This window comes from Taeniopygia guttata, chromosome 26 (assembly GCF_048771995.1).
Source record: "Taeniopygia guttata chromosome 26, bTaeGut7.mat, whole genome shotgun sequence".
In the NCBI taxonomy this organism is placed as follows: domain Eukaryota; kingdom Metazoa; phylum Chordata; class Aves; order Passeriformes; family Estrildidae; genus Taeniopygia; species Taeniopygia guttata.
Window position 1 is genome coordinate 5175208 of NC_133051.1, and position 14804 is coordinate 5190011.

Consider the following 14804-nt stretch of genomic DNA (forward strand, 5'->3'; position numbering starts at 1 on the left):
GATCTGTGCCAGTCAGTTCCTGGAAGGGATGCTGGAGTCCCACATCAATCCCTCCTGCCCTCCCTTGGAGTAAGCTGTGGGTTTCATGCCCCTTTGTTCCTTCCCAAGTGGAATCCCATGCTGGATTTGGCCCATCTGCTGGGATTCTGTAGGATTGTGGCAGCGTTTTCCAGCCCAAAAAGCTGTACTGGTGCTGCAGCCACTCCAGCTCCAGCCTGTGCAGATTCCTCCTTTCTGGAATGGATCATTTAAACTAAATCATTTCATCCTTCTCCCCTCCAAAGGCTGTTTCCTGCATCAAAGCTTTCAGGGCGTTTTTGGGATGGCTGTGGCACTGAAAGCCACTCCTTGTGACTGCTCTGGGCTGTCTCTTTCCATCATCTTCATTTCTCTAGGTCTCCTCTCAAGGTCTCCTGGGTCTTGGGGACGCTTTGTTAATCCCACTCCCTGCCATGACGTCTCATCCCTGTTAAATGGCAAAATTAAATCCTGCAGCGACGTGATCTGAGTGAAGGGGCCGTGCTGGGGTTCTTTGTCAGGGTCCCTGCATGGCAGCAGGGAGGGGGCTGCAGGCTGGGATTGCTGCTGCTTTCCCTGATTCCCTTTCATTCCTGTTGCCTTTCACTGGCAGGAGCAGCAGTAGGGCCCTTTGCTGGCTGCTCACTTGGGGTGAGTGCAGCAGCTGAGCAGCTTTGGGTTATTTTTCCTCTCTTTTTGGCCCAACACAGTTAAGTTTGATGATCTGGTGGAAGGTGCTGGAGCCTTGAGTTGCCTCTGGCTGAGAGAGGTGGCTGTTTTGGGGGTTCTCTTCCAATGGAAACATCTTGTCCTGCAGAGGAGGCTGAAAGCCAATGCAATGTCAACTTCTTTTTGTTGAAATGTTCTCTCTTGCTGAGGTTTTTTCCTGTGCTTTTAGTGTCAGTTTTGGAAGGATGTGTGGTGTTTTTAACCTGCGGGTGCTCTGCTCCTGGGAAGAGCCTGGAAGCACCAGGGATCTGTTGGGACCACCCCAGCTTTCTTGCTGCTACATTTTTGGGCAGAAATCTGCTGAGATTGGTTGGGGCAGGGGCTGTGGGAGCAGGGGCTGTGTTTCCACATGGGATGTGGGTTGTACAAGGAGTGTAATTCCTGAAGGAGCCTTAGGGAGCTGGGAAGGGATTAAAGGAAATGTTTCAGGGTGCTCTTTTTATCTTCAGCTGTTGTGTCAAATTCGCAGGGTGACAAAAACCTGGTGGCAGCTGTTTCGGGCAGAGGAAAGGATTTAATTTTTGGCATCTGTGGCCTTTTATTTGATGATGTTAATTTTTGTGGACTGAAGGGATCTATGGGTCACTGTAGTTTGGGACGTGTCATGCCCTAAAGATCACCTCCTGATTTAGCACTTCTTTCCTTTGCTCCCAGCAAATCCAATTTGCAGATGACATGCAGGAGTTCACCAAATTCCCGACCAAGACGGGCCGTCGGTCCCTGTCCCGCTCCATCTCCCAGTCTTCCACTGACAGCTACAGCTCTGGTAGGTGCCAGGTCCTTGTCCTCACGTGTTGCTCTAAAAACCCAGCGTGGGTGCTGCAGTGAATGTGCTGCTCACAGCCTGTGGCAGGATTTGTGCTGCCGTTTGTACTTGGATGCTGAGGGAATGATTCCAGGCATCCCCAAAGCTCAGGCATTGATTGCCAGTTGATAATTGTTACCTCTGGGCTGTTTCAGAGAAAAAGAGTGCAGAATTCCTTCAGGGTGTTGGCTTTCCCTAGGAAATTGGTAGTTTGAGCCATGAGTGAAAGCTGGGAAGGGAAATGCCGGACCTCACCCTAGGTTGGGGGTGGCTCCATGTGCTGGAAAAATCTCCCCTCCAACCTGTGCTTCCAAAGAAAGGCTCAGCAGTCTCTGCTGTTCGGTCTCAAGGCAGTTTATTGCAAGTTATCTAAAAGATTTTCTTCTTGGGCTGCTGTGGTTTGCTCAGAGCTCAGGCAGAGGCACACACACACCCTGACATCCTCTCTGACTCCCGACTGCTTCTTCTCTCCCCCTCTGCCCAGGGCTGTGCTGTCTTTTATATGGTACATTACGTGTTACATGGGTACAGTTTTTCCCCAATGCCTATTACCTATATTAAATGGTGCTTTTCTACTCTAACCCAATCTGTAAGTGCCAACATCACCAAGAACATGGAGGGAAGGAAGAAGAAAGAGGGAGGACAGGACAGGCCCAGATCCCTCCACCTTAAACCCTCTGACCCCCATGTACAAAACCAAACCCCCCCTGTACAGCACTCAAAAATCCTTCCCTTTACTTTGTGACTACTTCTACTATAACATCTAAACTTTTGTGACTTCTTGTTCTTCCTGCAAGGTTGGTAACTCATTCCATGGCTCAAACCCAAAATCACAGCTGTTTCCAGCTGCCTGCCAGGGTCTCAAATGCTTCTGACCTGGTCCTAGAACATCCAAAAATGTCTGAGGGACATTTTGAGTTCCGACAGGGAAACAGAGCAGAAAGCTGAAGGGTAGGAGGTTCCTGGATTCGTAAGGCCTGGCATAACACTCATTCATTCCTCTTTTGGTTTAGCTGCCTCGTACACAGACAGCTCTGATGACGAGGTGTCCCCCCGAGAGAAGCAGCAAACCAACTCCAAGGGCAGCAGCAATTTCTGCGTGAAGAACATCAAACAGGCCGAGTTCGGGCGCCGGGAGATTGAGATCGCCGAGCAGGGTACAGAGTGCAGCGTGGGGCACTGGGGCTTGGGGCAGGTTCTGGAGACCAGCAGCTGAGGAGTGGCAATTCCCACTCCTGCTGCAGCCTTGGATACCGTGTTTTCCTCCCCCAAAATCAGTTAGGGAAGAGTGAGATGCGCCAGCAAACATTGATGCTGTGTCCCATCCCTTTTCTAGCAGGAGCAGAGCTCTTGCAGGGTTTAATGTTTTGTTGGCTTTGGATGGGCAAGGATTTTGTAACACCTTCAGAGATATGAAAGCTGAAATCCCACCCCTTCCTGTGGGGGTGGTAGGAAGCTGAATTACCATTTCCAGGGGGGTGATTGGGTAACTCTCCTTTTAGAAGGGGGGGATAACCCAGACACATGTAGAACAGCTCTTCTGGATGCAGCAGCTCTGTTTTCAAGTTCAGGTGCTTCACCTGCTGTCACAGGGCTGGCGAATGTCCTTAGGAGCCTTGTTAGTCCAGACCTCTCCTTGCCTCTCTCCTTGTCCTTTGGTCAAGTGACAAATGACACTGGTGTTTTGGTCCTGTTTTGCCAGGCCAGGGATGAGGAGCTTTCTCCCTGCCTGTGTACAGGAATTTTGGGGCTTGGAGGTATCCTGGGAGGCCCTGAAAGGGAGGAGCTGTGGCAGAGGGGACGCTGCAGATTGAGCCAGCATTAAAACCTCTCTTCCTTTTGCAGACATGTCTGCTCTGATTTCGCTCAGGAAACGAGCACAGGGGGAGAAGCCTTTGGCTGGAGCTAAAATTGTGGGCTGTACCCACATCACAGCACAGACTGCGGTGAGTGGCTGCTGTGGGGGCCTGGGCCGGGACATCAGCTTTCCATGGGGAAGAAAGTTCTGTATCTCTTCGGGATGGAAGAAGAGATAAAGAACCCCGGCACATTCTGTCGAGTTTGGATGTGTTTTGGAAAGGTTGTGCTGGTGATATTTCCCCAGGGCAGCATTTGGTTTCTGTGCACATCACTGCTGCCCCAGGCCTGCTCTTGTGCCAGGGGCACCCCTGATCTCTGGGTTATCCCTGACCCCCACGGCACCCCTGACCCCTGGGTTATCCCTGATCTCTGGGTTATCCCTGACCCCCGTGTTACTCCTGTCCCATGGGGCAACCCTGACCCCTGGGTTATGCCTGACTCCTGGGGCACCCCTGGGGCACCCCTGATCCCCAGGACATCTGTGATCTCCAGGTTATCCCTGACTCCCAGGGCACTCCTGTCCCCTGCGTCACTCCTGTCCCCTGGGGCACCCTTGACCCCTGGGGCACCCCTGACCCCTGGGTTATGCCTGACTCCCAGGGCACCCCTGAGCCCTGGGTTATTCCTGAACCCTGGGACATCACTGGTGCCTGGGGCACCCCTGATTTCCAGGTTATCCCTGACCCCCAGGGCACCCCTGGCCCTCTGGACAGCTCTGACCTCCAGGGCACCCCTGGCACCTGGGGCACCCCTGATTCCCAGGACATCCATGATCTCCAAGTTATCCTTGACCCCCAGGGCACCCCTGGGGCACCCCTGGCCCTCTGGACAGCTCTGATCCCCGGGGCACTCCTGGCACCTGAGGCATCCCTGACCCCTGGGTTATCCCTGGCCCCCGGGACACCCCTGGCCCCCGGGGCATCACTGGCACCTGCCCACCTGGGCATCACCTTGACCGCTGGGTTATCCCTGACCCCCAGAACACCCCTGACCCCCGGGGCACCCCTGAGCCTGCCCACCTGTCCCGCAGGTGCTGATCGAGACGCTGTGTGCCCTGGGGGCGCAGTGCCGCTGGTCTGCCTGCAACATCTACTCCACCCAGAACGAGGTGGCAGCGGCCTTGGCAGAGGCTGGTGAGTGCAGCCCCTCCTGCCTCACCCAGGGGAAATCTTCCAGGGAACTTCATATTTCATTTGTATATATTTTGGTTTATATTTGTGTATGTTTTCATCTATATTTATGTAAATTTCATATTTACTGTAATACATAACAATAGAAAAATGTTATATTAAAAATTATAAAATTATAATTTACATTTAGAAATATTTTATACTAGGCATATATATAAATAAAAACAAATATTTAAATAATATATATTATAAATATATATACATTGATATAAAAGATACAACATAAATATCTGAATACACATTTAGATATTTATTAAATGCTTATAGATACATTTTGTATCGGATAAAATAGATATAAAATAGAAAAAACAGAAATAAATATAAAAGGATAAAAACATAAAATATATTTAAATTGTATATTTAACCATATTTTAATTCTGTTTTATATATTTTTATACTGTTTAAAATTAAACAGTTAATATTACTACATTAATTACTACTAATAGTATTACTACAATAATAACTACTACAATGTATTGATAGTAGTATTGTTGTCTTATTATTTATTTATTATAATTTCTTTGGTTTTTATTATCTATTTTATTTTTTTTAATGTTGTATTTCTGTTTTAGGGAATTAATATTTTTGGGGAATATCTTCTAGGGAGGGATGGGCAGGTGTGATGCTGCTGTGAGCAGTGATGTGATCTCTGCATGGCCCCTTGGCTGGCTCTTGTGTCCGTGTATTTCTGGAGCTGGCCAAGCAGGAGAGAGCTCTGCCGTGCCCAGCAAACCCCAGGGACGCTCCTGTTCTTGCAGGTGTTGCTGTGTTTGCCTGGAAAGGGGAGTCAGAGGATGATTTCTGGTGGTGCATTGACCGCTGTGTTAACGTAGATGGCTGGCAGGCCAACATGGTGAGGAGTCTTCTCCAGCCCTTCCTCTTCCTCCCTTCCACCCTGGGGCTGTTCCTGGGAGCCTGCTGACCTCGAAAGGCCCCATTAATGGGGGCTCTTGGGGAGCAGCAGCTGGAGATGAGCTGGGAACAGCCATGGGAATGTCAGGAGCTGCAGACATGGTGTCCTGAGGTGGCACATCCCAATGGCAATGGGAAATGGGAAATGGGTCCTGTTTCCCCTGCAGGAGCTGCCCCAGCTGCTCCTCTCACAGCCCAGGTGCCATCTGCCCTTGCCCTCCCAAAGCTGGGATCACAGTGGGGACCCATCCCTTGTCAAAACCGATGTCCCCCTTGGTTCATGGTCTGTGTCACCAGTGCTGTGTCTGTGGGCCGTGACACCTCCCACAGCCCATCCTGTCCCCTGTGCTTTCTGGGCATCAATGCTGTGGTGTGCTGAGCTCAGCCTGGTTAGTCAGTGCTGCCTGTGGTCACCTTCCAGAGCAATAGCAGGGGCAGGAAATCCTGTTAGCATCCAGCAGCTCCACTCAGGGGGAAGGCATCTCGGGGTTTTAGAGGAGACCCAGAGTTGCAGGCACCTAGGGAACCAGGAGTCATGGCCCCCAAGCCTCTGCCCAAACAGCCCCTCCAGCAGTGCCTGAAGATGCTTCTCCAAATCATTTTCCCATCCTGTCCTCAGCCAGCGCATTTCCCAGTGGGAGGCCTGACTGCTCCCTGTTCTTCCTTGCCTGTTGTAGATCCTGGATGATGGGGGGGACCTGACCCATTGGGTTTATAAGAAATACCCCAGCGTGTTCAAGAAGATCCGAGGGATTGTGGAGGAGAGCGTGACAGGCGTGCACAGGTGGGAGCTTTGGGAAGGCGGATCCAGAGATCTCAGGGAGTTGCTGCTGTCTGCTCTGACCTGCCTCTGCCCTCTCCCAGGCTGTACCAGCTCTCCAAGGCTGGGAAGCTCTGTGTCCCAGCCATGAACGTGAATGACTCTGTCACCAAGCAGAAGTTTGATAACCTGTACTGCTGCCGGGAATCCATCCTGGATGGGTGAGTCCAGCTCTTTTCCCCATGGCACTTCCACACGGGTGGGTTTGGCTCCAGCTGCTTCTTAAGCAGAGATCAGGCTCTGCTGCTTTGACCTGGTTTTGGGCTTGACTGATCCCAACACAGGTCTCTCTCTGTCCCCCAGCCTGAAGAGGACCACGGATGTGATGTTTGGAGGGAAGCAAGTGGTGGTTTGTGGTTATGGGGAGGTGAGTTCTGTGAGTTGTGCTGGCCTCCCCCAAGCTCAGCATCCTGCAATTCCCTGTGCAAAGGCCACTTGCCCTTGCTATAAGGAGTAGATCCAACCTGGTGATAACCAGGGAAATCTTGCTGGAATCTGCTGGGAGGATGGAGATCAGGGATCAGATTTCCCAGTTTGCTGCAGATGAACTGGGCTGCACAGCCGACGGTTGCTGGGAGCACTGGCCTGAATTATAAGTACCCACGGGTACTCCCATCTGCTGTCCCTGGCCCAGGTTCAGCTTCCAGCCTGGCTGTCACTGAGCAGGGCAGGCAGCTTCTCCCTGGGAATAATACTCTGGCAGAGGGAAATTGTATAATGAACTTGTAACTGATTCTACCCTGGAAGAGCTGGAGCTGGGAGCTGCCACCTTCCCTCCATCTGTGCACATCCACGTGGGTGTTTATCTTCCAGCCCTGTGCAGGGACTGGCAGGAGCTCCAAATGCTCTTCCCAGCAGGAATTTGCACCCTAGTTCATTTAGGCACTGGTGGAACCCGGGTTTGCTTGACCAAGAGACTGTGCTGGCTCTCACTGAGTGCTCTGGGCTGGTGCCTGATTCTCCAGGCATGAATTGTGCTGGGCATTGTTGTCTCCAGGGTCTGTCCTAAGCTTTACTGGACTTCTTCACAACAGGGGAGTCAGAGCATCCCAGACTTCCAACCCATATTTGGGAAGGGAACTTCAAGCTCATCCAGTTCCACCCCCTGCCATGGACAGGGATGCCTTCCACTAGACCAGGTTGCTCCAAGCCCCACCCAAGCTGGAACACTTGCTGGGATGGGGAGCCACAGCTTTTCTGAGAAGTAAATTCCAGTGCCTCACCACCCTCACAGCCAAGAATTTCTTCCCACTATCCCATCTAATCCTGTCCTCTGGCAGTGGGAAGCCATTCCTCCTTGTCCTGACACTCTGTCCCTTCTCCAAAGTCCCTTTTTTGCTCTCCAGAAGCCCCTTTAGGCACTGAAGGGGCTCTGAGGTCTTGCTGTAGCCTGTTTTCCTCCAGGCTGAGCACCCTTGGCCCTCCCAGCCTGTTCACCCTGAATGGTTTCCCCTTTGGATGTGAGCTGAGCCCCAGCTGGCCCTGCCTGAGTGTGTTCAGTAGGCCCAAGGCTGGAGCTGGATGATAAGTGAGGGTTGCTCTGGAAATGTTTTTGGTTCAGCACCTTGCTGGTCACAAAACAGGGCTGAGTAGAGTCTGTGCAGCAGAGCCAGGTGTTGGTGTGGGTTGGTGATGTGGAGAGCTGGACTTTGTTTTAATTTTCCACTGAGGGGAGGGAGCAAGTCCGAGATGCTGTTGCAGGAACCCTGTGCTCCCTGTGATGTGGGCAGCATGGGATGGAGGATCTGTCCCCTGAGGAGTGCAGGATAGCTCTGAAATCCTGTAGCTTAAAGGCAAGGGGGGCAGTGTGTGCTTTTCGGGGCTGTCTTTAATTCCTGCTTGGAGAAAGGCTCCTGCAGTGCTGGGGCTGCACAAGCTGTGAGAGCATTGGGTTGGGAAAGCTCCTGTCATGGATATTTCCAGATGGGGCAGCCACAGCTTCTCTGGACAGCCTATGTCAGGGCTTCACCTCTCCCACAGGGGAGAATTCCTTCCCAATATCCTGTCTAATCCTGCCCTCTGGCAGTGGGAAGCTGGTGGCCTTGCAGGGGGAGCTGGGCTTGTGGCAGTTGTGCCACTCACCAGGTACATCCTGAGCTGCTCCTGACATTGAGCAAGTGGCTGGAAGGAGGATCTTCCAGCCTGGGATGGGCCTGGGCTGTTTAGGGCAGGGACTGTGGCACTGGTGTGTCTGTGTCCTGCCTCACTGGCCCTTCTGCCTTGGCAGGTTGGGAAGGGATGCTGTGCTGCCCTGAAAGCCCTGGGAGCCATTGTGTACGTCACCGAGATCGACCCCATCTGTGCTCTCCAAGCCTGGTAAGGTGTTCCCATCTGCTCTTCCAAACCTTGCAGCAGGGCGGGGGTGAAGCCAGGGGGATCTGTGGCTCATTTTGGAGAGCATGCACCTTGTTGGGTGTGATGGGCAGCTTTCAGGGATGGGGCACCAGGCAGAAGGTGTTCACTGGCTGATTTGGGGAGGCTGCTCAGGCCTCTATGCCACACATTCCTGGCTCATCCAACATTTCCAAGAGTGGGTTGGACATCCCAACTGTAGCAAAGCTCTCCCTGGTGGCACTGGTGTCCCTTGAGGGGTAGAGGAGAGCCTGGGCTGCTGCCAGCATAGTTTGGAGCTGCTGAGATCCCTCATGGCCTGGGGCAGAGAAGGAACAAGCTTCTCCTCCTCGTGATGGTCCCTATTCCCCTTTTTTTGCCAGCATGGATGGATTTCGGGTGGTGAAGCTGAGCGAAGTAATCCGTCAGGTGGATGTCGTCATCACCTGCACAGGTAGGGATAGCCAAGGCTGAGGAGCATCATTCCCAAGTGGGGGCTCAAGGGAGCTGGGAATGGAGGACATTTCACTGCTCTGTGCTCCTCATTTTCCACAGCAGCTGGGCTCTGCCAGGAGCTTTTTGCCCTGATTTGCTGTATGACCATAGTCCTGGCCCAGAGCAGAGGGAGATACTGGCCACATGTTCTCAGAGTATTTTGGGATCTCCTAGAGCCTGGGAGCAAAGATCAGAGACTTGGGCACTGCCCAGGCTCCCCAGGGAATGGTCACAGTCCCAGTCCTGCCAGAGCTTAAGGGGTGTTTGGACTATGCCCTCAGGCACAGGGTGGGATTGTTGGGAGTGTCCTATGCAGGGTCCAGGAGCTGGGCTTGGTGACCCTTGTGGATCTCTTCCAGCTCAGGATATTCCATGACAGCCCCTGTCCGACACGTTCTCTGCTGTCACAGCCACAAGAGCTCGTGTCCTAGGGAAGTCCCTCTGGTGCTGCCCCAAGCTGAGCTTCTCTGGCTGGAGTTCAGGGAAGGAGAAACCAGAGGCTTTATGTTCCCACTGCCGTGGGATGAGCTGTGCCCTCTGTGCCTGCAGGGAACAAGAACGTGGTGACCAGGGAGCACCTGGACCGGATGAAGAACAGCTGCATCGTGTGCAACATGGGCCACTCCAACACCGAGATCGACGTGGTGAGTGCTGGCACCTCTGGCTGTGCCCCTGGCTGGCTCCTGCCCCCCTGACCCTCTGCTCTTGCAGACCAGCCTGCGGATGCCGGAGCTGACCTGGGAGCGGGTGCGCTCCCAAGTGGACCACGTCATCTGGCCCGACGGGAAGCGCGTGGTGCTGCTGGCCGAGGTGTGTTGGGAGCTGGGCCATGATGCTTTGGGCCTCCCTCAGGAAATCACAGATTTAGCCAGGTGGATAAGTGCTGAAAGAAGTTTCTTGGCTCAAAAAAGGGTTTCTGGATTTATTTTATTTATTTTTTATTTCCTTTTCTTGAGGGCGGGTGTGTCATGTCGCACATGCAGCCACAGGGGTGCCATGTGACTCTGTTCTTCTGAGCTGGGATTCATCCCACTCAGGCAAACCCCATCTGTGCAGGGTTTCCCAGGTGCTGGGTAGCTCCTCTTCCCACAGGAGCTCTTCTGGCAGGAGGAGGGACTGCCTTTTCTAGGGACCACAACATTCCCCTGCCTCGAAATGAAGGGTTAAGGTGGAAACTGGAGCAGACTTGAAATGCTCTGGTTTTCTGTGCCCCTGTTCCCTGGTCCCCTGTGCAGGGAGGGGATGGAAGTGAATCCCATCTGGGAACTCAGTTTGGTTTGGATTTGGTTCTCTGTGCCCCCGTTCCCTGGTCCCCTGTGCAGGGAGGGGATGGAGGTGAATCCCATCTGGGAACTCAGTTTGGTTTGGATCTGGTTCTCTGTGCCCCTGTTCCCTGGTCCCCTGTGCAGGGAGGGGATGGAAGTGAATCCCATCTGGGAACTCAGTTTGGTTTGGATGTGGGAGCATGTCCAGCTCTGTGCTGACTCCTGCTTTCTCCCAGGGCCGTCTGCTCAACCTCAGCTGCTCCACGGTTCCCACCTTCGTTCTCTCCATCACAGCCACCACACAGGTCCGTACATGGGTGGGGCCCTGCACAAGCCTAGGGGTGGGGATGGTTTGGAAGGAGCTGGGAACACGCTGGGATTGGTCCTTGAGATGGCACCACTGCCAGAAATACCATTTTTTCTGGGCTGGAGTTATTGCTGGCATGGACCCAGTGTTTTGGGTACAGCAAGTTTTGGGAAAGCTTTTAAATGAGTGGTTTCATGGCACAGATCCTGCTGGGCTGGAAGGCAGTTTTAAGCTTCCCCCAGACAGATTTGAGCCCTCCTAGGACAGGTTTGAGCTTACCTCAAAGCAAGGCTTTGTTTGGGCTGGGAACATGGAGGGGGCTGGTGGCACTGGGAACATGGGACTGGGATTGATGGGACTGGGAGCACTGAGGGGATTGATGGGGCTGGGATCATGGAGGGTCTGGTGGTACTGGCGCTCGTGGGGAAGGACAGCCAGGCTGACAGTGGGGAATTCCCTTATCCTCACTCCTGTCAGCACAAGGGGACAGGGAACAGGCCTGTGTTTTGGACTTGGTTCCCAACAGTAGAAGCCAGCTCTCAGGGGATGCAGTTTCATCTGTCCTGAAGGAATCTGTCTTGGTTTTTGAATGCTGCCAGTGTCTGAGGAGCAGCCCCTCCATTTCCATGTGCCACAGCAGCTGGGTGGTTTAAGAGGAGAAGAGCTGCTAACCCTAAGCCATCCTCATGTTTTTCCCTGAGGTGTTGAGCCCAGATGCTGCAAACAGGCTGGGTGGCATCTCATCCCTGCCCTCTGATCCCTCCAGTGGGACTGTGGAGCTCCAGACAGGGAGGTACCCGGGGTGGGAGCCTTTCCCTCAAGGCATGTTGGAAATGATTGCACTGTCCCTCCAGCCCCCAGATCCTTCTCTGTCTTTGTGAGCTTTGTGTTGCCCAAGCTGTGGCCATTCCTGACTGTTCCCAGCTTATCCCTGTGCTCTCCACAGGCTCTGGCTCTGATTGAGCTCTACAACGCTCCCGAGGGCCGGTACAAGCAGGACGTTTACCTGCTGCCAAAGAAGATGGGTGAGTGAAGGAACTGACTTTTCCCTGGGGAATCCGTGTGCCAGCAGTGTCAGAAGAACTCAAACCTGGGCTGGGAAACACTTCCAGAGGGACTGTGAGTTCAGGGGAGCAGCCAGAGGCAGTGACCTTAAAATACGTGAGGGTTATTTGATTTATCTTTGTTAGTGTTCTGCAGCGTGGGAGGCATCCCACATCTGCAGCCTCCCTTCTCTGGGATTTTCCATGCCCTCCTTGTGCCTTTAGGGGCACATCCAGCCCCGGCTTGGGTGATGGTGAATTTGGGGTGCTGCCCAGCCAGACCTTCCAGTCATCACCTGCCCACGTTGTGGTGGGGGTGTGGACCCCCTGATCCCGTTTTCCCTGTTCCCATTCCCAGATGAGTACGTGGCCAGTTTGCACCTGCCATCGTTCGACGCCCACCTGACGGAGCTGACGGACGATCAGGCCAAATACCTGGGACTCAACAAAAATGGGCCTTTCAAACCCAACTACTACAGGTGAGAACTGCTGGGGCAGAGCTGGTTTGGAGCTCTGCCTCCAGCTCCAAGGTCTCCAACAGCACAAGGATGTGGAGCTGCTGGAGTGTGTCCAAAGGAGGCCACGGAGATGCTTTGAGGGCTGGAGCCCCTCTGGGAGAGCTGGAAGGCTCCCAAGAGAGCTTAGAGTCCCTTCCAGTGCCTGAAGAGGGCAGGGTTAGATGGGATATTGGGAAGGATTCGTGGCTGTGAGGGTGGGAGGGCCCTGGGTGCCCAGAGCAGCTGTGGCTGCCCCATCCCTGGAAGGCCAGGCTGGACAGGGCTTGGAGCAACCTGGGATAGAGGAAGATGTCCCTGCCTGTGGAATGAAATGAGCTTTAAAGTCCCTGCCAGCCCAAACCAGTCTGGAATCTCATGCCTGGGGGATCCCCTTGCCCTGGCACAGCAGCAAGCATCTCCCATGTCCCTCACTGTCCCTTCCTTCTCTCCTAGATACTGACGGGACCATTTCCATGAAGGACCAGACCACACAAGGCAACATTTGAGAGATTATTTTTAAAAATCATTTTCATTTTGGTTTACCCTTTTTGTTTTTTTTTTCCTTAACCACCACCAGAAGCTGTTTTTACATTTTATCTGTGATTTTAAGGTCAGGTTTTCTTTTCTCCCCCTTTTCCATGATCGCATCCCTGTCTGATCTTGCCAGATCAACCTGGGATTTGCTTCTTGCTTTCATGTGGCTGAAGCTGCTGATTCCCAGCCCTGGCTCCAGGAGGGGCTTTCCCTTTCCTGTGGGGCCGAGGGCACTTCATTCCTGCAGCAGTGGTTTATTTGGCTTTTATTTTGTACTTTTTCCCACCTTTCCAGCCCACGTCGGTCTCAGCCGGGCTCCCTGTGGATCCGGAGATGCTCTTCTACCTTATCTTCTATTTCTTTGTGTGGATTATCTGCAACTTCTAAATTGCCTTAAAGAGCCCAGTTTTAGCTGCTAGATCCCTGCTCCGGGTGCTTCCTGGGAGCAGAGTGGCCTGCAGGACACCTGGCAAAGGGGGTGACTGTGCCCAAGCCCAGCCCAGGTCCCTGCGCTGAGGTGGCCCAGGTTTGGTGGCCACTGGCCTGGGTTTGCTGGCCACCTGAGTCCAGGGGAGTTCAGTGTTTCAGGGTGCTAATCTGAATCTGGATGGGGGTCGCTTTCCCAGCATTATCCTCATCTCTCCAAGGTTTTTTGTTTGTTTGTTTTTGGTTTTTTTTTTTTTTTTAGCCAAACTGCACCTTAATTGAGTTTTAAACATTTTTTCCATTTGTTTATTTGTTTTTTTCTTCCTCTTTTCCTTTTTGATCCTTACAGAGATGTTTTAGAGGGCGGGGATTGTTTTTAGATGTTGTAAGAGGAAGCACTGGGGACGCGGCCGCCTTCCCATTCCCCACTGGGAAGTGCCGGGTGTTGTTGAGGGTGTCTGGGGTGGGTTTTGGGGGTGTTTCACTATTTTTTTTTTGAGCTGGATGCGGAGATGAGCCTTCCCCATATCCCAGCCCAGCCCCTCTGCTCCCTGTGACTGTTTTCCTCACCCTCTCCCTGTGTGTCCCAGCTACTCCCATCGCCTCCTCCATGCCCTCCCTGCCGACATTTCCCTTTCCAGCTTGTGCTGGGGTGTGGGAAGCTCCTTCCAACCCACTGAGGTTCCTCTGGCTCCTGTTCCTTTCCTCACCCAAGGGAGGGAAGGAGCTGCTGGCACCTCCTGGATTGTGGAGCTGCTCCTTTCCCCCTTTGCAGGGATCCATGTGGATGGGTCCTTCCCGGGGAAATGGCAAGTTTTGGGGGGTGCAAAGCTCCTTTTGGGGCCAGGGGATGGGAGAGGTGCTGAGATCATCCCCCCCCATGTCCTCTGACTGTTCCTCTCTCCCACCCTGCGTGGTCTCCTCCTGGATAGATTTTGGGGATCACCTGCCTCGCCCCCCCCGCAGATCCCAGGGATCACCTGGCTCCCTTCCACCATCCCCCAGACCTCCCTGGGGACGGCTTAGCAAGCTGGGATGGGTGTTTGTGGGAAGGATCGGGAGCATCCCCCCTTCCCTGCGAGCCCCCCGTGCCCGGGGGTCCCCATTCCCACCCATCCCGGGTGGAATCTCGGCCAAGGGCTCTGTGTCTGTATAAGCCATGCTGGGGGAGCCCGGGGGTGATGGCGGCGGCAGCGGCGGGCCGGGAGCGAGAGGTTTATTTTGTATAGGAATGATTTTTAATGAATGCAATATTAATCCTTGCAGATGAGCAATAAATCATTAAAGTCTAATTAAACTATTAGGAAAAGTGAAGTGCTTTTGGTTGTGTTCCTCAGGGGGGACCTGGAGTTGTTTCCGAGCCCAAGGGCAGGGCTGGAATCTCCCTTTGGCCATCTCGGGGCGGGCATTGGGTCCCACCAGAATTTTCTGAACGTTGGCTCAACTCTGGATTTTGGGGTCTCACTCTCTTTAAAGCCCCAGGGGGCACCTTAGCTTGGGGTTTAAATCCTGTAGGTTTAACCTCTGAGCCCCATTGGACCACAATTCGGGGTTGGAGCCTCCAGCCCCATC

General features: G+C 53.3%; 1 protein-coding gene across 5 annotated transcripts in view; it reads left to right on the plus strand.

The window, feature by feature from the left end:
- Positions 1 to 14541, plus strand: part of AHCYL1 (adenosylhomocysteinase like 1) — a 28506-nt gene extending 13965 nt beyond the window's left edge. For 4 of the 5 annotated variants that reach the window (XM_032753169.3, XM_072918680.1, XM_002193504.7 and 1 more), the window contains exons 2-17: positions 1402 to 1513; positions 2566 to 2709; positions 3398 to 3498; positions 4443 to 4545; positions 5361 to 5455; positions 6192 to 6298; positions 6379 to 6495; positions 6638 to 6701; positions 8562 to 8650; positions 9049 to 9119; positions 9710 to 9804; positions 9872 to 9970; positions 10662 to 10730; positions 11679 to 11757; positions 12134 to 12254; positions 12726 to 14541. In XM_032753169.3, the coding sequence (XP_032609060.1) occupies positions 1402 to 1513; positions 2566 to 2709; positions 3398 to 3498; positions 4443 to 4545; positions 5361 to 5455; positions 6192 to 6298; positions 6379 to 6495; positions 6638 to 6701; positions 8562 to 8650; positions 9049 to 9119; positions 9710 to 9804; positions 9872 to 9970; positions 10662 to 10730; positions 11679 to 11757; positions 12134 to 12254; positions 12726 to 12732 (1473 nt within the window). In that variant the 3' untranslated portion in view covers positions 12733 to 14541. Of the gene's footprint in view, positions 1 to 1401; positions 1514 to 2565; positions 2710 to 3397; positions 3499 to 4442; positions 4546 to 5360; positions 5456 to 6191; positions 6299 to 6378; positions 6496 to 6637; positions 6702 to 8561; positions 8651 to 9048; positions 9120 to 9709; positions 9805 to 9871; positions 9971 to 10661; positions 10731 to 11678; positions 11758 to 12133; positions 12259 to 12725 lie in introns of those variants that run through there. The other variant, XM_032753170.3, reaches the window with a different exon arrangement.
- The last annotated feature ends 263 nt before the right edge of the window (positions 14542 to 14804 follow it).